This window comes from Schistocerca gregaria, chromosome 11 (assembly GCF_023897955.1).
Source record: "Schistocerca gregaria isolate iqSchGreg1 chromosome 11, iqSchGreg1.2, whole genome shotgun sequence".
In the NCBI taxonomy this organism is placed as follows: domain Eukaryota; kingdom Metazoa; phylum Arthropoda; class Insecta; order Orthoptera; family Acrididae; genus Schistocerca; species Schistocerca gregaria.
The window spans coordinates 53,390,080-53,410,562 of NC_064930.1; the positions used below are offsets into that span (position 1 = coordinate 53,390,080).

A 20,483-nucleotide genomic window follows, 5' to 3' on the forward strand; every position below is an offset into this window, starting at 1 on the left:
AAGGAAGACCTTTGTGCATTTTAGAAAGATCATACAGTCTTGGTGGTATGCTGCCATGTGGTCTTAACCGTTTAATGGTCCCTGGAGATAATAAGGAAAACTTCAGTAGTGAACACGTCTTCCATTGCTCATTTGCTATAGGGTCATGATCAGTCTTCCTGTACATAGTATCACTAAGTAGACCATACATCTTCTCCAAAAACAAACAACAAGGTACCGGAACAGTTGAGTTACCTTTATGAGCATTCAGCACCACTATGTTCGTATCCCCTTGGAGATTTTTGGAGTGCACCCCTTTCTTCAGAAGTTATATTACTGTGTTGAGGAGAAGCTTTCAGGAGAGCATGCCAAGTTTGCCTTCTTATTTCTTCAGCAGCGTCCATGGGAAGGCATCGTACAGCTTCTTCAACACAGCTCACGAAACTCAGGTACTGCACTTGGTGTAGGTGCAAAACTGAGTCATTTATCCAAAACAGACTGTGTCACATGTCCAAATTCTTCTCGGAGAAGTTATCAATGGAACGGTATGCAGGTGTTCTCTGTGGAGATGGCTGTTGTGGCACCAAGTGATCAAATTTTGACATCTACTGAAAACTTGCATCCTTATTTACTTTTCTCCCAAAGGTTCTTGGAGCAGTTTGGTCATCTTCTGTCAGTGTCCATATTTCTGACCTATATGTCACGACTGATCAAACTAGTGAGTTATATATAACAAGGCTGTTATATATAACAAGGCTGTTTCTTAAGAGTTGTAAAATTGTGAAGTAACTTCTGTTTCCTGCTTTTATTTTTTCCCTTACAGTCTTTAAAATGCTGTTCTCATTTGGTATTAAAGCTCCCAAATAACTAAAAGAGGACATTCCTTTGACACATTTCCCATTTATATCTTTAGGGGTTCTTCTGGTCTGATAGTGTGGGATTACATTTTATTTTACTTTCATTTTCTATGTGGCCGATCTCTAATGCTTCTGTTTCCATTGACAGGCATGTTTCTTTAATTGTGTTAGCATTTATTCCTACTATTTAATGTCATCATCACACACACATACCTGGCTAGCTTTCATAAATATGGTGCCTCTTTTATTGATCTTATGTACTAAATTGTACAGGACTTTATTGAATGAGACACTGTAGAGGCTGTCACCTCACTTCACTCCATTATAGAAGACAAATTTTTCATTTGTCCTGGTAAATATATTTACTTTAGCTTTTGCCTCTGCCATGTACTTCATAGTAGTTTGCAGAGTATAGATGTAGATTATCATTTTGATTAGATTCATTAGTCTGTTACCTATACCAGCCTCTCTCAGCACTCCATGTAGTTCTTGTCAGTGTATGATGCCAAAGGCTTGTTTGATGCAATGAATAGGAAGCACAAATCAATATTCTGTTCATAGAACTTCCCCACCAATAGTCTTATCACAAAAATTTGATTAGTCGTTCCTCTCTGTGGTCTGAAACCACACTGATGTTCCCCAAGTATTTATTCTGAACACATCTGTATCCTTTCATTTAGTATATTTGTGAAGATTTTATAAGTGATGCTTGGCGGTGTTATACTCCTGTAATTTTCGAATGCTGTTCTATCTCCTTTCTTATAAATGAAGATTGTCATTCTTGTTTTCCAGTTATCCAGCATGGTTTCAGTTTCCCATATGTGTGATATTAATGTGTGCAGCTCCTTTATTACAGCACATTCATCACTTTTTATCAGTTCCAAGATTATGCCATCTTCATCAGGGGTTGGATTGTTTTTCATCTCGTGGGCAGCCACAGATACCTCTTGCAGCATCAGCTTTCTTCATCATTACCTGCTTCAGGCTCCCCTCGTTCTTGCTGTGGGGCTGTCCATTCTTTTCCTAGGCCGTTATCTGGTGTGGCTTTGATATTCTGCCCATCTGCCCACTACCTGTTCTTCTTCCCTTATCATTTTCCCATCTTTATTTGAGCATGCCTTTATTTTTGGCTTGTACCTCTTCTCAATTTTATTGATCTCCCATCATATTTGAGTGATTTATAGAATTTATGGTAAATGGGACAGCTGAGAGGTAAGAGTTCCTGAAGATTTCTCCATTTTGGTTCCTTAATTTTGAGAGGCTCCTTGTACAGATTACTGAATTGAATGGTTGGTTGCTTTCCTTTCAGCTTTCTTTGGAAGTTTATCTTTGGGAATTCAAAATCAGGATCAAAGGTGAACTTTACCAGCATTACAAATGGCCTGTTTTTCTCAAAGCACATCAGATGAATTGAGGACAACCTTAATTGGTGTCCTGATTCATACTTGCACATAGAAAGCTTGATATAAACAATGCAGTCAATTGTATCAACTGAAACAAAAACACTTTATTGTGTTTTTTTATAATCTTGAAGCTCTTGTTTGCTTTAGAAACTGTGTTAGCCCAATTTCCAGGGACAGACATATACTCAGGTTTAGACTTATGTTTCTCTATTACGCCAAAGCCTCTATCACTCTCCATGTACATATGACCTGACTCCAAGAATTTATAGTCAACAGCATCAGGAATATCTTTCTTAATGACATATATTCAAAACTTTGCCTTATTCTTGTTTCTATTCTGTCTTCCACAATAGTCACTGTACGCTTGATATGTTTAGAAGCTGGATGATCTTTCAAACAGGGGGCAAACTCTTGTAAACCACAAGATGCAATAGTTTTATCCACAAAAGCATAGTTGCTTTGCCTGTTCCTAAATTATGATTGCGAAAGTTGTAAGCCCACTGATGTCGCACATAATATACTTTGTTTGTGATTAGAACAGGAATTGATAATGATTTGTGAAGGTCAAATGCAATGTCCGATTCTTCACCCATTTCGCTCTCTTTGTCTGTTGACTGATCATTCCTCTTAGATTTCACAGCTTTTTTGGATAAACAATGATACCATTCCCATTGTGTCTGCAGTTCTTTGATTTGGCACATATTAGTTACTAATTTTATGGCCATGACAAAATACTCACAGTTATTAAAGGTTTCTGAATGTAGGCAGTGAAAGCTGAGATTAAATTGAGTGATAAAATATGTGGCAATATTGCCATTCCTTCACATGTGTTTTACGACACCTGTCGCATTCTTTACTTATAAGGTACACATTTTTGTTATCATCAAATTCAGTGAGAGGTACTGTTTGTCAGTTTTCTGTAGTCTTGAATAATGACTAATGTATTGGGGAAATGCACTGATATGTTTCCTAGGTGACTCTAGAAGAGGCTTTGATGTCGATGGTCTGCCTTTGAAACCCCTCCTCTCCCAGGAAGACACCTCAGTTTCATTACCTCCATCCGTTGCTCTGGCAGTCCGTCCATTTGAAATATTGAGTGTATTTAAGAAGAAGTCTTCACCCACTCTCATTGTCTTTTTGAATGGAATAGCAGTTTCCTTATGTTGTAATGGAGGCTTCAAAGTCACCCAAGACAGTACAAATGCATTTTGCAGTTCCCAAAAACCCAAAGCTATAACTCGTGGAAGATATTCCTAAGGTTTTTATCATATATGTTACCGCATAGATACCTACAGTTATAAATAAACTGATTTAACGTTCTTCTCTCCTTAATCTTACCATCATGCTGCCCATATTCCTGGCCACTTTTTGTAATTGTTCTCTTACATTATGTTTCCATTTACTGGTATGTCTTTACTTCTTCCATTGCCCTTGTGGTTTATGATCTTCATTATGACCAAAGCCTGAAAAATATATAATGTTCCATAACTGATTACTACTTTGGCATAAAACTGGTGAAAGTTAAAGACAGTATAATGATTCAACACTATTCAACACAAACTTCGTTCATCAGATCTTTCATCTGTGCTTGAAACATATTTGTCTGTTTCAGTTTGGTGTAAGACATTCATGTTCTCTGTTTCTATGTCATACATGTCCCTTGTTTTATTTTTGTTGTGAGAAATGTATTCTGAAATGTTCCATTAATTGACTATAGAACAATTTATTCTTATTATTTAATTTTTATATTAACTTATGAATAATAGTTTGGTTGAAAACTGATATATAATATAATATGTATGGCACTATTCATGAAAATATCATTACCTAATCTTTCCATAAAACAAATCAATACAGCATTAAAATAATCAATATCGAATACTGATTCATACACAGATGACTGATAAATGTCTTACCTTCCATTACCATGGATAACACAGCACCAAATATCTCCATTCATGGTTTTTGGCCATTTTGAATTGTGTACAGTAACAGGGAGTGTTCTCATGCCACCTTTTTTCTCAGCAAACATGTGCTTCTCCTAATAAGAGTGCAAACTGTTAGCCAAAAGACAACAGCACTAATCAAGGTTGCAACTGGTACCACTTTTTTCCTGGGTTCTTCACATACGTGCCAACACATTACCACATAAAAACTTCTTTTGTCACTTGTACCACCTTTTTTCAGAGTCCTTCATTTCATTCTGTTCCTTTAGCTCTTCTAATTCTCTAATTCTTGAAACTTATTCTTGATCCACTCTCTTTTCTTACTCTTCCAGAGTCTGTTAACTATCCTCCTTAATTCTCTATATTGTTCCACGATATTTTTGGTTTTTCTTTGTAAAAATTGCATTCTTGCCTATTCTTTTCCTCCATTGCTAACTGGCATCAAATGATAAAGATTGCAGTTTAGCAATAGAGGAAAAGAATAAAGGAAGTACGAGAAAACTGCAAAAGTAAATAAATATATTAATAAAAATAAAAAATAATAAAAAAGATTAATCTTCACTTTCTCCATTGTTGCCTCAGTTGCGATAGATCAGTCTTCAAACATAAGGGCCCACGATTCTCTTACAGTTCCCACTTCTTCCCTTCACAGAGAGATTCTTCATCACTCAGACTTGTTTGACCATGTGAAAGTGTGCGCTGTACCTATATCACTGTGTCATATGATGGTGGATTGTTGTCATTTTCTTCCATCGAGTCAGCAGGGACTGTTGCAGCATTGTTCCCCTTCAAATGCAGGAAAGAAATTGGCATGTAATAATTCCACTTTACCAGTGAGCAGCAGCATTTTGTTTTGGTTCCTTTGCAGTCTGCTATGGTACTATGGCACAGGGATTTCAATGTGTAACAGGACTGAAAACATGTACATGCAAACAGACAAAAAAATCAATTGATGTATCAATGAAAAAATTAATTTTTGAAAATATATAATGTAATTGGATAGATAAAAAAATCCATCCAATATGCAGTGGCAGGAGAACACGCATATAAAAGATATTAGTGTTTGTAAGCTTTTAGAATAAGTGGCTCCTTCTTCTGTCAGAAGTGTTCAAGGGGAAGAAAGAGGGGTGAAGGAAAAGGCCTCCTGTGGTTAAAGAAAAGACAGAGAGTTTGGGAAAGTCATCCAGAATCCCAGGTCACGGGAGGTTTGCTGGATGGGATGAGAAGGATAGACTGATTGTTGGAGCTGCACTGGACAAGGTTTGAAAACGAGATAGCTTAAAAGTGACAGATAAGGAATACTGCTAAAACATCATGCAGGAGTTAACAAGAACAGAAAGCTACGTATATTATACAAGGTAGATGTAGGGGCAGAGAAAAAAAATAGACAGGTCAGAAAATAAAAGGTACAGAATACTAAAATGATGTGAAGAAAGAAGTGCTGAGACTGAAGAAATGAATGTAAATTAAAGCCAGATGGGTGGCCTTAATTTATATAAATTTCTTCAGTGTCAGCATATCTTCACAGTATTTATTCCTTTCTCGATTCCCTTTTAGTTTTCTACTTCTTTCATCTTATGACACATCTATTTTTTTCTGCCCCCATTCCCCCCTCCTGGTCCCATCTCTATTACATACAACTCACTTAGCTTTCCACTCTTATTAACTGATGCATTTTGTTTTTGGAGCAACCTCTGTCTTGTGTATTTCCCTATCTTCCACCTTTAATCTCGTATTGTGCAGCCCCAACAATCACTTTATCTTCCTCGCATCATTTAGTAAGTCTCCCTTGACCCTGGGTTCTGGGCGATTTTTCCAAACTCTCTGTCTTTTCCTAAAGCTCAGCAGTCCTTTTCCTTCACCTCTCTTCCTTTCCCTTCAACCTTTCTGCTAGAAGAAGGAGCCACTGGCTATGAATGTTGCAAACTTTAATACCTTTTATATCTGTGTTCTGCTGCCATGTGAGGAATAGATTTTTTATCTATCCAAAAAGTTAATTGAGAAACTTTACTTTTTTGATGTGATAATTCAAACTTTATGGCTATGTCTCATATTACATTGACATCAGGTCTTGCTGTATTTGTAAGGAATAACTTCTTTGACAGAGAGATACAGAGTGCTAATCTTTCTTTCTTCTTTCTTACAAGTGCACACAGTCAGAGATATGCTCTAAGTACAAAATATGCTAAGAAACTGACATTTTTCTATCACTTGTTAATGTGCTGATTCCATTTTATGTCATTATTTTAAAAATTTCTTTCACTCTTTGCCTCCCTGATGAATCTCCCCCCACCGAAATCTATTTTTTTTATATTTGGAGTCGATAAAAAAAAAAAAAAATCAGCCAACCAGTTTACACAAGTCAGTTTCTATGTTGACAAGAGCCATGTGTTAATGAGACCCTACACTTGGCCTTTGATCTGCTCAACTGTAATATTACAGTGCTCCAATCCTAAGTCATGGCTTGTGATTATTTGTGTTCTATATTCTAAGATGGACATTGATTATGACAAGAGCCGTTTGGCTTTATTCGGTGTACTTAACCAGCATCTGATGTAACAAGTGACTATACTTAGCATACGATCTTTTGGCTACAGTTGTTTCTTTGTCCTGTTTAAAATAGTTTTGTAACCATTAATGGTATTATTGGGGTCCATTACATGTTGTGAAGAAGACAGTTTTAAAATTATAGAAACCTAAGTGAAGGGTTCCAATAAACCTTTATTTGCAATTGAGCAGTTGATGTTTTCAACCTGTCTGAGATTACTGTCACACAGTTGCTGAAGTTGCAGCCATGTTTAAGATTCAATTTCCCAATGTGTGTGTGTGTGTGTGTGTGTGTGTGTGTGTGTGTGTGTGTGTGTGTGTGCTTTTATATGAGAAAAGACTGTAGCAATGGGTGTCTGAGGTTGGATGCTAAGTAGCATGATATTGTTACAGATTTATTATCAGTGAAATAATGGCCGTCTGGAACTGGTCGAGAAGCACAGACAGTGCCAAATGGGAGCGAGCACTGTCATTGGTCAAAAAGCAATTCATGCTGCGCTTGCTGTGCTGCGTGGGCATTGCCTCCAAAATCGAAGGCAGCCCTGGCAGAGTAAGTAAAATATATATCCCGCAAAATGAAATTGATGACAAGAGAGAGGAATATGTGAATATGTCCTTTATTTATTAAGTTGTCTAGTAGAATCTTGCAAGGAAACTTCTTGTACACCAGAGGCTTACACCCAAGCTGCATAATTTGCATTACATAAAAAAACAACAGTAATATTATGGATTTCAACCTTAATTCACAGAAACTTTATCTTTACTGGTTTTCATCTTGTCATTGTCAGATGAATTGTTTAAACAGTTATTAAATTAATTTTTTGAAGTATTTTATGAACTTTCGCTACGTCTCTTCTCCTCCTCATTTCTGCCTTTTTTGTCAGGGTTTCCTTTTTCTCCTAGTCCACACTGTGTGATAGTAGTTCAATTTGTCAATACATTTATTTGCCTTGACTGCATATTTTGTCAAGGATGACAGTGTTTCATTAATTTAGCAATTGTCTTCAGATAATTAAAACCTTTTTTCAGTGAGTAACTCGTCAAATGCAGTATTAGCATATACTAATAGTATGTGCATTGACGAGATATTGTGTTGAGGTTCTAATGATCTGGAGACAATTGCCCAGCAAATCAAAACTATCCTCATTGAAATTAATAATCGAGACAAATAAATTTTATATTGGAAATTAAGATCGCATACTCCATAAACTTGACCATGTCAAGTTTCATAAAACTTGATTTTTCGGTAGTTCCATTATGGTTTTTTAGTGCATACTTGTGACCAGCAGCTATCAGTTCACTAATTGTAGATTTTATCTGTTGACAGGCATCGCCTATCATGCTTTATAGATTTCAAAAGTTTTCTCTTATAATCAGTTTTTTTGGTGCAAACATTTTTAATCTTATATTCATGGTTGATCTTATATTCATGGTTGATCTGTGGTCTTTGATTCATAATTGAAATGTCTTCAGCCCTGGATTTGAATCCTGTCACTGCTTAAATTTGGATTAATAATCACCATTGGCATAAGAAGTCTCTCTCATCCTGCCAACGGCCTTCTCAAAGAGGTTGGAATAGCATACAGAAGTTCAGGGCACTCTCTCATACTAGGGGTGGGGAAACTGCCCCTAATGGAAGAATCAGCAATGATTACAGCATAAGGATGCAGAAAGCAATGGAAACCACTGAATTAAAAATACATAATGTGTATCCACAGAACATGTGGCCTGTAATTGAAGAAATGTCACGATGAGCTCTCCATTGGCAAAAGATTCCAGACTAGTCCCACATTCGGATCTCTGGGAGGGGACTGGCAAGGGTGAGGTTACCATGAGAAAGGACAACATTCTATGAGTTGGGGCATGGAATGTCAGAAGCTTGAACATGATAGGGAAACTAGAAAATCTGAAAAGGGAAATGCAAAGGCTCAATCTAGATATAGTAGGAGTCAGTGAATTGGAGTGGAAAGAGGACAAGGATTTCTGGTCAGATGAGTATAGGGTAATATCAACAGCATCAGAAAATGGTATAACAGAATTTGGATTTGTTATGAATAGGAAGGTAGAGCCGAGAGCGTGTTATTGTGAACAGTTCAGTGATAGGGTTGTTCTTATCAGAATCGACAGCAAACCAACACCGACAACAATAGTTCAGGTATACATGCCGATGTCGCAAGCTGAAGATGAAGAGATAGAGAAAATGTATGAGGATATTGAAAGGGTAATGCAGTATGTAAAGGGGGGTGAAAATCTAACAGTCATGGGGGACTGGAATGCACTTGTAGGGAAAGGAGTAGAAGAAAACGTTAGAGGAGAATATGGGCAAGGGACAAGGAATGAGAGAGGAGAACGACTAATTGAGTTCTGTAACAAGTTTTAGCTAGTGATTGCAAATACTCTGTTAAAAAAATCACAAGAGGAGGAGGTGTACTTAGAAAAGGCCGGGTAATACAGGAAGATTTCAGTTAGGTTCATAATGGCCAGATAGAGATTCTGAAATCAGATACTGGATTATAAGATGTACCCAGGAGCAGATATAGACTCAGATCACAATATACACTCCTGGAAATTGAAATAAGAACACCGTGAATTCATTGTCCCAGGAAGGGGAAACTTTATTGACACATTCCTGGGGTCAGATACATCACATGATCACACTGACAGAACCACAGGCACATAGACACAGGCAACAGAGCATGCACAATGTCGGCACTAGTACAGTGTATATCCACCTTTCGCAGCAACGCAGGCTGCTATTCTCCCATGGAGACGATCGTAGAGATGCTGGATGTAGTCCTGTGGAACGGCCTGCCATGCCATTTCCACCTGGCACCTCAGTGGGACCAGCGTTCGTGCTGGACGTGCAGACCGCGTGAGACGACGCTTCATCTAGTCCCAAACATGCTCAATGGGGGACAGATCCGGAGATCTTGCTGGCCAGGGTAGTTGACTTACACCTTCTAGAGCACGTTGGGTGGCACGGGATGCATGCGGACGTGCATTGTCCTGTTGGAACAGCAAGTTTCCTTGCCGGTCTAGGAATGGTAGAACGATGGGTTCGATGACGGTTTGGATGTACCGTGCACTATTCAGTGTCCCCTCGACGATCACGAGAGGTGTACGGCCAGTGTAGGAGATCACTCCCCACACCATGATGCCGGGTGTTGGCCCTGTGTGCCTCGGTCGTATGCAGTCCTGATTGTGGCGCTCACCTGCATGGCGCCAAACACGCATACGACCATCATTGGCACCAAGGCAGAAGAGACTCTCATCGCTGAAGACGACACATCTCCATTCGTCCCTCCATTCACGCCTGTCGCGACACCACTGGAGGCGGGCTGCACGATGTTGGGGCGTGAGCGGAAGCCGGCCTAACGGTGTGCGGGACCGTAGCCCAGCTTCATGGAGACGGTTGCGAATGGTCCTCGCCGATACCCCAGGAGCAACAGTGTCCCTAATTTGCTGGGAAGTGGCGGTGCGGTCCCCTACGGCACTGCGTAGGATCCTACGGTCTTGGTGTGCATCCGTGCGTCGCTGCGGTCCGGTCCCAGGTCGACGGGCACGTGTACCTTCCGCCGACCACTGGCGACAACATCGATGTACTGTGGAGACCTCACGCCCCACGTGTTGAGCAATTCGGTGGTACATCCACCCGGCCTCCCGCATGCCCACTATACGCCCTCGCTCAAAGTCCGCCAACTGCACATACGGTTCACGTCCACGCTGTCGCGGCATGCTACCAGTGTTAAAGACTGCGATGGAGCTCCGTATGCCACGGCAAACTGGCTGACACTGACGGCGGCGGTGCACAAATGCTGTGCAGCTAGCGCCATTCGACGGCCAACACCGCGGTTCCTGGTGTGTCCGCTGTGCCGTGCGTATGATCATTGCTTGTACAGCCCTCTCGCAGTGTCCGGAGCAAGTATGGTGGGTCTGACACACCGGTGTCAATGTGTTCTTTTTTCCATTTCCAGTAGTGTAGTAGTGATGAAGAGTAGACTGAAGTTTAAGACATTAGTCAGGAAGAATCAATATACAAAGAAGTGGGATACAAAAGTATTAAGGAATGACGAGATATGGTTGAAGTTCTCTAAGGCTATAGATACAGCAATAAGAAATAGCTCAGTAGGCAGTACAGTTGAAGAGGAATGGACAATTCTAAAAATGGCCATCACAGAAGTTGGGAAGGAAAACATAGGTACAAAGAAAGTAAGTGCGAAGAAACCATGGGTAACAGAAGAAATACATCAATTGATCGATGAAAAGAGGAAGTACAAAAATGTTCTAGGAAACTCAGGAATAGAGAAATGCAGGTCGCTGAGGAATGAAATAAAAAGGAAGTGCAGGGAAGCTAAGATGAAATGCCTGCAGAAAAAATGTGAATACATCGAAAAAGAAATGATTGTCAGAAGGACAGACTTAGCGTACAGGAAAGTCAAAACGATCTTTGGTGACATTAAAAGCAAGGGTGATAACATTAAGAGTGCAACAGGAATTCCACTGTTAAATGCAAAGGAGAGAGTGGATAGGTGGAAAGAATACACTGAAAGCCTCTATGAGGGGGAAAATTTGACTGATGTCATAGAAGAAGAAACAAGAGTTGATTTAGAATAGATAGGAGAGCCAGTATTAGAATCAGAATTTAAAAGAGCTTTGGAGGACTTAAGATCAAATAAGGCAGAAGGGATAGATAACATTCCATCAGAATTTCTAAAATCATTGGTAGAAGTGGGCCGGCTGGGGTGGCCAAACAGTTAAAGGCGCTACAGTCTGGAACCGTTCAACTGCTGCGGTCACAGGTTCGAATCCTGCCTCGGGCATGGATGTGTGTGATGTCCTTAGGTTAGTTAGGTTTAAGTAGTTCTAAGTTCTAGGGGACTGATGACCTTCGAAGTTAAGCCCCATAGTGCTCAGAGCCATTTGAACCTTTTTTCTTTTTTTTTTTTTTTTTTTTGTTTGGTGGAAAAGGCAACAAAATGACTATTCATGTTGATGTGTAGAACGTATGAGTCTGGCGACATACCATCTGCCTTTTGGAAAAGCATCATCCACACAGTTCCGAAGATAGCGAGGGCTGACAAGTGTGAAAATTATCATACAATCAGCTTAAATAACAGCTCATGCATCCAAGTTGTTGACAAGATAATATACAGAAGAGTGGAAAAGAAAATTGAGGATGCACTAGATGGCGATCAGTTTGGCTTTAGGAAAGGTAAACACATCAGAGAGGCAATACTGACGTTGTGGTTGATAATCGAAGCAAGACTAAAGAAAATCAAGACATGTTCATAGGATTTGCCGACCTGGCAAAAGGGTTCGACAATGTAAAATGGTGCAAGGTGTTCAAAATTCTGGAAAAAGTAGGGTAAGCTATAGGGAGAGATGGGTCATATACAATATGTTCAACAACCAAGAGGGAATAATAAGAGTTGATGACCAAGAATGAAGTACTCGTATTACAAAGGGTGTAAGAGAAGGGTGTAGCCTTTCACCCCTACTGTTCAATCTGCACATCGAGGAAGCAATGATGAAAATAAAAAGGAAGTTAGGAGTGGAATTAAAATTCAAGGTGAACGGATATCAATGACATGATACACTAATCACATTGGTATCTTGAGTAAAAGTGAAGAAGAATTACATGATCTGCTAAACAGGATGAACAGTCTAATGAGTACAGAGTCTGGATTGAGAGAGTAAATCGAAGAAAGATGAAGGTAAAGAGAAGTAGTAGAAATTGGAACAGTGCGAAACTTCACATCAGGTCACGAAGTAGATGAAGTAAAGGAATTCTGCTACCTAGGCAGCAAAATAACCAATGACAGATGGAGCAAGGAGGACATCAAAAGCAGACTAGCAATGGCAAAAAGGGCATTCTTGGCAAAGAGAAATCTACTAATATCGAATATTGGCCTTAATTTGAGGAAGAAATTTCTGGGAATGTACGTCTGGAGTACAGCATTGTATGGTAGTGAAACATGGACTGTGGGAAAACAGGAACAGAAGAGAATCAAAGCATTTGAGCTGTGGTGCTACAGATAAATGTTGAAAATTAGGTGCACTGATAAGGTAAGGAATGAGGAGATTCTGAGCAGAATCTGAGAGGAAAGGAACGTGTGCAAAACACTGATAAGGAGAAGGGACAGGATGATAGGACATCTGCTAAGACATGAGGGAATGACTTCCATGGTACTAGATGGAGCTGTAGAGGGCAAAAACTGTAGAGGAAGACAGAGATTGGAATACATCCAGCAAATAATTGAGGACATAGGTTGCAAGTGCTACTCTGAGATGGAGAGGTTGGCACAGGAGAGGAATTTGTGGTGGGCCGCATCAAACCAGTCAGAAGACTGATGACCAAAAAATATATATAGATTTGTGATATAAGAGTTACTAACTTATAACTTTATGTAATTAACTGTAGCTCTCAGTTCCAGCAATCAGAGTGGAGTCATGTCTAATATGTGAACTCCTCTGCAAGGCTTTTGACTGTGCTTTATAGCAGGCAACAAATTTAGAAAAAAATTAATTTCAATTTCTTTTGCATCTCTATCATCTACATCTGCATCTAAATCATGAATCTTCAATTCATAATTAAGTGCTCAGCAGAGGGATCATTGAACTACGTTCAAGCTATTTTTTATTACCATTCCACTCTCTGACAGTGTGCAGGAAAAACATGTACTTAAATCTTTCTGTGCGAGGTCTTATTTCTCTTATTTCATTTTGATGACCATTCCTCCCAGTGTAGGTAGACGCCAACAAAATATTTTCACACTCTGATGCAAAAGTAGGTAATTGAAATTTCAAGAGAAAATCCCATCTCAACGAAAAATGCTTTTGTTTTAATGACTACCACCACAGTTTGTGTATCATATCTGTGGCACATCCTCTTAAACCTGCTTACTATATTTCTCTCTCGCTTCTGTGTACAATTTTTACTCCTCACGCTTCCTCCCCTCACCATATTGATAATTTCTTAATGCCTCACAGTGTGTTGTATTAACTTAGCCCTTCTCTTAGTCAAGTTATGCCATAAATTTCTTTTTTTCCCAGTTTGATTCATTACCTTTTCATTAGTTACACAATATATCCATCTATTCCTCAGTGTTCTTATAGTACCACATTTCAAAAGTTTCTATTACCTTCTTGTCTGAACCGCTTATTTTCACTGCGAGCCTGCACTACTTACCCCATGATCTGTTATTTTGCTGCCCAAACAGCAAACCTCATGAACTACTTTTGCTAATCTTATTCAATCAGAATTGCCTGGTTTAATTTGAGTGCATTCTATTCTCTTTGTTTTGCTTTTGTCAATGTTGATTTGTAGCCTATTTTCAAGATACCATCCATTCATATTTTGGAATATATCAGGACATAATTCCTGCTAAAACTGAAGCATGCTGATACTTCCAATGTATTGAACTGAACAGTTTTATACTCTTGTCATCTCCACTTTCCTCATGTTTTCATAGTACACATAGCTTTCTAAACCCATCTGACTTGTACGAGTTTTTAATCATTTGATGTTGCTTCTCTAGTGCACAATTTAAGTTTCATACTCTATCTGTGTTTATATTGTACTTACCTGTATGTAAGGATCGTTTTTTCATCTTTTATTAGATACAATATTTATATATCTATTGTATTTATGGCAGTTTTTGGAATCTCTTGAAAATGGCAGTTTTGAGTAATTACGGAAACAGTTGTGGAATCAGTGCAACCTCCTAACTTGGAGAAATTAGTAACTGTTCAACTATCTTCCAAAATCCATTAGCCATACTGTGTCTGACTGAATTGCTGTGTCATCAGAAAATCTCAATGTTTTTAGTTCTTCTCCATGAATTTTAATTCCCATTCCAGATTTCTCCTAGGTTTCCAGATTTCCTTCACTGCTTACTCAACATGCAGATCGAATAACATGGCAACAGGCTACAACCCTATCTCACTCCCTTCGCAACTACTGCTTCCCTATAATTTTCTCTGCTCTCATAATTGTTGTCTTTGTTTTTGTACAAGTTGCAGATGATGTTTTTGCTGCCTGTATTTTATCTCTGCCACCTTCATAATTTCAAAGAGTCTATATACTCCAGTCAGTATTGTCAAAACTTTCTCCGTATCCACAAATGCTATAAACATTGCTGTGCCTTTCTTCTAAGATAAGTTACAGGGTCAATATGGCCCCACATGTTGCTACATTTCTCCAGAGCCAAACTGACCTTTCCTTAAATCAGCTTCTAACACTCTTCCCATTTTTCTGTAAGTAGTTTGTGTCAATATTTTGCAACCATGATATTTAAAACTGATGGTACTGTAGTTTCTACACCTACCAGCATCTACCTTGTTTGGAAATGGAATTATTACATTTTTCCTGAAACATGAAGATGTGTTGCCTGCCTCATATATTGTCCACATCAGTTGGAATAACTTTGCCATTGCTAGCTGTCCCAAGGGTCTCAGTATGCCTAAGCGAATGTTATCTACTCCGGGAGCATTATTTCCACCTAGGTCTTTCATTGCTATGTCAAATTCTTCTTGGAGGATCATATCTCCCATTTCATGTCCACATATTTCTTCTTCTCTTTCTACAATATTACCCTCAAATTTGTTCTCAACCAGTATTGATTCCAAAAACGTCGATGATGTGAAACTGAACTAGCATTTTTCTCACATGATGCCCTGAAAGCCGTGGCTCGAGGGCAATCAGATAGATGCAGTATTATTGATTTCCAAGAAGGATTTTTTGTAGAATCTTAGAACATATTCTGAGCCCTCAAATTTTTTCTCAACCAGTATTGATTCTGAAAGCATCTTGAACAGATGACATCCTCAATGCTGACCAGCACCGATTCCAAAAGCATCATTCATCTGAAACTGAAAGTTTTGGATCAAGGCAGTATTTCATGATTTCAGAAAGGTGTTTGACTCAGTATCACATACATGTTTATTGTCAGAAGTTCAATAATGTGGTGTATCAACCGAAATTTATGACTGGATTGAGGACTTTTTGGTAGAGAAGGCACAGCATATTATCTTGTATTGAGAGTCATCAACAGTTGTGGAAGTAACTTTGGATGTACCCCAGGGAAGTGTGTTGAGAGACTTGCTGTTTGTGCTGTGTATTGATGACCTTGCAGATGATATTAACAGTAACACCAGGCATTATGCAGATGAAGCAGTGATCTGTAATTAAGTACTATTGGAGAGAAGCTGCATAAATATTCAGGTAGATGTTGATCAGATTTCAAAATGCTACAAAGATTGGCAACTTTCTTTAAATGTTCACGAATCTAAAATTGTGCACTCCACAAAATAAGAAACGCTGCAAAATTAAAAAAAAATGTAGTATCCTATGACTACAATATCAGTGAGTCACTGCTGGAATTGGCCAACTCTTACAAATACCTGGACGTGATACTCTATAGGGATATGAAATGGAATGATCACAAAGGCTGAGTCACAAGTAAACCAGATGGTAGACTTCAGTTTATTGGAAGAATGCTGGGGAACTGCAATCAGTCTACAAAAGAGGTGGCTTACAAATCACTTGTGCGATAAGTTCTAAAATATTGCTTAAGTGTGTGGGACCATACTAGATGAGACTAACAGGAGATATTGAACATATATATAGAAGGATGGCACGAATGCTTACAGATTTGTTCAATCCATGGGAGAGTGTCACAGAGATACTGAAGAAACTGAATTGGAAGATTTTTGAAGATAGACGTAAACTATCCCAAGAAAGTCTGTTACCTAACCTAACCTAAGCGTGTGTCCTTTGGGGTATTAATGTACGTTTAGCACACATCCAAATTATACTTTTGCTTTATTCATAAAAAATTGCTTTGTTATGAATGATGGCCATACATATACCATACACAGTGGTCAAGTTGAAATCTGGAATAGTTCTAGCAGAGCAACTGCAGTCAAACAAACAGTTCACTACGCTACTGTCATAATAAGTTGCACTACATTCACAGTTCAAATTCTCAGCTCTCAAACTGATCAATTGAAGATTAGCTTTCAAACAATAATTTCTATTTCAACAAATTCCACAAATGGGAACAGCAAGAGCTTGTCAAAACAGTTACTTTATTCTTAAATTTATTATGAAATACACATAGAAAATTAAACATCAATACAAATTGTCCTCACAGAGGCTAATAGCTTTATGTACTTGGGAATAACTCAGTTTTAGGTACAAAGAGTCACCTGTTATGTTACAGTATGATCATAAGTGTTAACATACAAAAGCTGTGAATGGGTTGATGGTTTCTTGGTATTGTTGCTCATGTCGGCATCAATGACTCCTGCCATCTGGGTTCAGAGGATATCCTCAGTTCGTACAGGCGGTTGGCGGAATTAGTGAAGGCAGAAAGCCTCACTCGCGGGGTGGAATCAGTGCTAACTATTTGTAGTATCGTTCCCAGAACCGATCGCGGTCCTCTGGTTTGGAGCCGAGTGAAAGGCTTAAACCAGAGGCTCAGACGATTCTGCGGAGAGCTGGGGTGCAAATTTCTCGACCTCCGCTATCGGGTGGAGAAATGTAGGGTCCCCCTGAATAGGTCAGGCATGCACTACACACCGGAAGCGGCTACAAGGGTAGTGGAGTACGTGTGGAGTGCACATGGTGGTTTTTTAGGTTAGAGAACTCCCTCCCTAGGCCCGACAAGACGCTTCCTGAGACGCAGCAAGGTAGGAGTAGGCAAATGCAACAGGGAATAACAATATTAATGTGCTAATTTTAAACTGCAGGAGCGTCTATAGAAAGGTCCCAGAACTGCTCTCATTAATAAACGGTCACAACGCCCATATAGTACTAGGGACAGAAAGTTGGCTGAAACCAGACATAAACAGTAATGAAATCCTAAAATCAGATTGGAATGTATACCACAGAGACAGGCTGGACAGTGAAGGGGGAGGCGTGTTTATAGCATAAGAAGTGCAATAGTATCGAAGGAAACTCACGGAGATCCGAATTGTGAAATGATTTGGGTGAAGGTCACAGTTAAAGCAGGCTTAGACATGGTAATTGGATGTCTCTATAGGCCCCCAGGCTCAGCAGCTGTTGTGGCTGAGCACCTGAAGAATAATTTGGAAAATTGGAAAATATTTCGAGTAGATTTCCCCACTATGTTATAGTTCTGGGTGGAGATTTTAATTTGCCGGATATAGACTGGGAGACTCAAATGCTCATAACGGGTGGCAGGGAAAAGAAATCCAGTGAAATTTTCTTAAGTGCTGTATCTGAAAACTACTTTGAGCAGTTAAACAGAGAACCAACTCGTGGTGATAACATATTAGATCTTCTGGTGATAAACAGACCCGAACTATTTGAATCAGTTAATGCAGAACAGGGAATCAGCGGTCATAAAGCGGTTACTGCATCGATGATTTCAGCCGTAAATAGAAATATTAAAAAAAGTAGGAAGATTTTTCTGTTTAGCAAAAGTAACAAAAAGCAGATTTCAGAGTACTTGATGGCTCAACGCAAAAGTTTTGTCTCAAGTACAGATAGTGTTGAGGATCAGTGGACAAAGTTCAAAACCATCGTACAATATGCGTTAGATGAGTATGTGCCAAGCAAGATCGTGGTACAACAACCGAGTTAGAAAATGGCTGCGGAAGCAAAGGGAACTTCACAGCAAATATAAACATAGCCAAAGCCTTGCAGACAAACAAAAATTATGCGAAGCGAAATGTAGTGTGAGGAGGGCTATTGGAAAGTAAAGTTCTATGTACTGACTTGGCAGAAAATCCTAAGAAATTTTGGTCTTATGTGAAAGTGGTAGGTGGATCAAAACAAAATGTCCAGACACTCTGTGATCAAAATGGTACTGAAACAGAGGATGACAGACTAAAGGCCAAAATACTAAATGTCTTCTTCCAAAGTTGTTTCACAGCAGAAGACTGCGCTGTAGTTCCTTCTCTAGATTATCTCACAGATGACAAAATGGTAGATATCGAAATAGACGACAGAGGGTTAGAGAAACAATTAAAATCGCTCAAAAGAGGAAAGGCCGCTGGACCTGATGGGATACCAGCTCGATTTTACACAGAGTATGTGAAGGAACTTGCCCCCCTTCTTGCAGCGGTGTACCGTAGGTCTCTATAAGAGCGAAGCGTTCCAAAGTTTGGAAAAGGGCACAGGTCATTCCCGTTTTCAAGAAGGGATGTCGAACAGATGTGCAGAACTATAGACCTATATCTCTAACGTCGATCAGTTGTAGAATTTTGGAATACATATTATGTTTGAGTACAATGACTTTTCTGGAGACTAGAAATCTACTCTGTAGGAATCAGCATGGGTTTCGAAAAAGACGGTCATGTGAAACCCAGCTCACGCTATTCGTCCATGAGACTCAGAGGGCCTTAGACACGGGTTCCCAGGTAGATGCCGTGTTTCTTGACTTCCGCAAGGCGTTTGACACAGTTCCCCACAGTCGTTTAATGAACAAAGTAAGAGCATACGGACTATCAGACAAATTGTGTGATTGGATTGAGGAGTTCCTAGATAACAGAATGCAGCATGTCATTCTCAATGGAGAGAAGTCTTCCGAAGTAAGAGTGATTTCAGGTGTGCCGCAGGGGAGTGTCATAGGACCGTTGCTATTCACAATATACATAAATGACGTGGTGGATGACATCGGAAGTTCACTGAGGCTTTTTGCAGATGATGCTGTGGTGTATCGAGAGGTTGCAACAATGAAAAATTGTACTGAAATGCAGGAGGATCTGCAGCGAATTGACGCATGGTGCACAGAACGGCAATTTAATCTCAATGTAGACAAGTGTAATGTGCTGCGAATACATAGAAAGATAGATCCCTTATCATTTAGCTACAAAATAGCAGGTCAGCAACTGGAAGCAGTTAATTCCATAAATTATCTGGGAGTACGCATTAGGAGTGATTTAAAATGGAATGATCATATAAAGTTGATCATCGGTAAAGCAGATGCCAGACTGAGATTCATTGGAAGAATCCTAAGGAAATGCAATCCTAAAACAAAGGAAGTAGGTTACAGTATGCTTGTTCACCCGCTGCTTGAATACTGCTCAACAATGTGGGATCCGTACCAGATAGGGTTGATAGAAGAGATAGAGAAGATCCAATGGAGAGCAGTGCGCTTCGTTACAGGATCATTTAGTAATCGCGAAAGCGTTACGAAGATGATAGATAAACTCCAGTGGAAGACTCTGCAGCAGAGATGCTCAGTAGCTCGGTACGGGCTTTTGTTAAAGTTTCGAGAACATACCTTCACCGAAGAGTCAAGCAGTATATTGCTCCTTCCTACGTATATCTCGTGAAGCGACCATGAGGATAAAATCAGAGAGATTAGAGCCCACACAGAAGCATACCGACAATCCTTCTTTCTATGAACAATACGAGACTGGAATAGAAGGGAGAACCGATAGAGGTACTCAGGGTACCCTCCGCCACACGCCGTCAGGTGGCTTGCGGAGTATGGATGTAGATGTAGATGTAGATGTAAATATGCAGCATGTTATTTTGGATGGAGAGTAATCGACAGACATAGAAGCAACTTCAGGTGTGCCCCAGGGAAGTGTGTTGGGACAACTGTAGTTGAATTTGTATATTAATCTACATATGTATCTAAATGCTATGAACCACAGTGAGGTGCATGGCAGAGGGTACATCCCATTGTACCAGTTATTAGGGTTTCTTCCTGTTCCATTCACGTATAGAGCATTGGCAGAATGATTGTTTGGATGCCTCAGTGCGTGCAGTAATT

General features: G+C 39.5%; 1 protein-coding gene across 1 annotated transcript in view; it reads left to right on the forward strand.

Moving 5' to 3' along the window:
• The window catches only part of LOC126295279 (uncharacterized), a 262,374-nt gene that overhangs the window by 78,775 nt on the left and 163,116 nt on the right, over window positions 1-20,483 (forward strand). Inside the window, exon 3 of the mRNA XM_049987708.1 lies at window positions 7,126-7,282. Coding sequence (XP_049843665.1) covers window positions 7,126-7,282 — 157 coding nt within the window. The remainder of the gene's footprint in view (window positions 1-7,125; window positions 7,283-20,483) is intronic.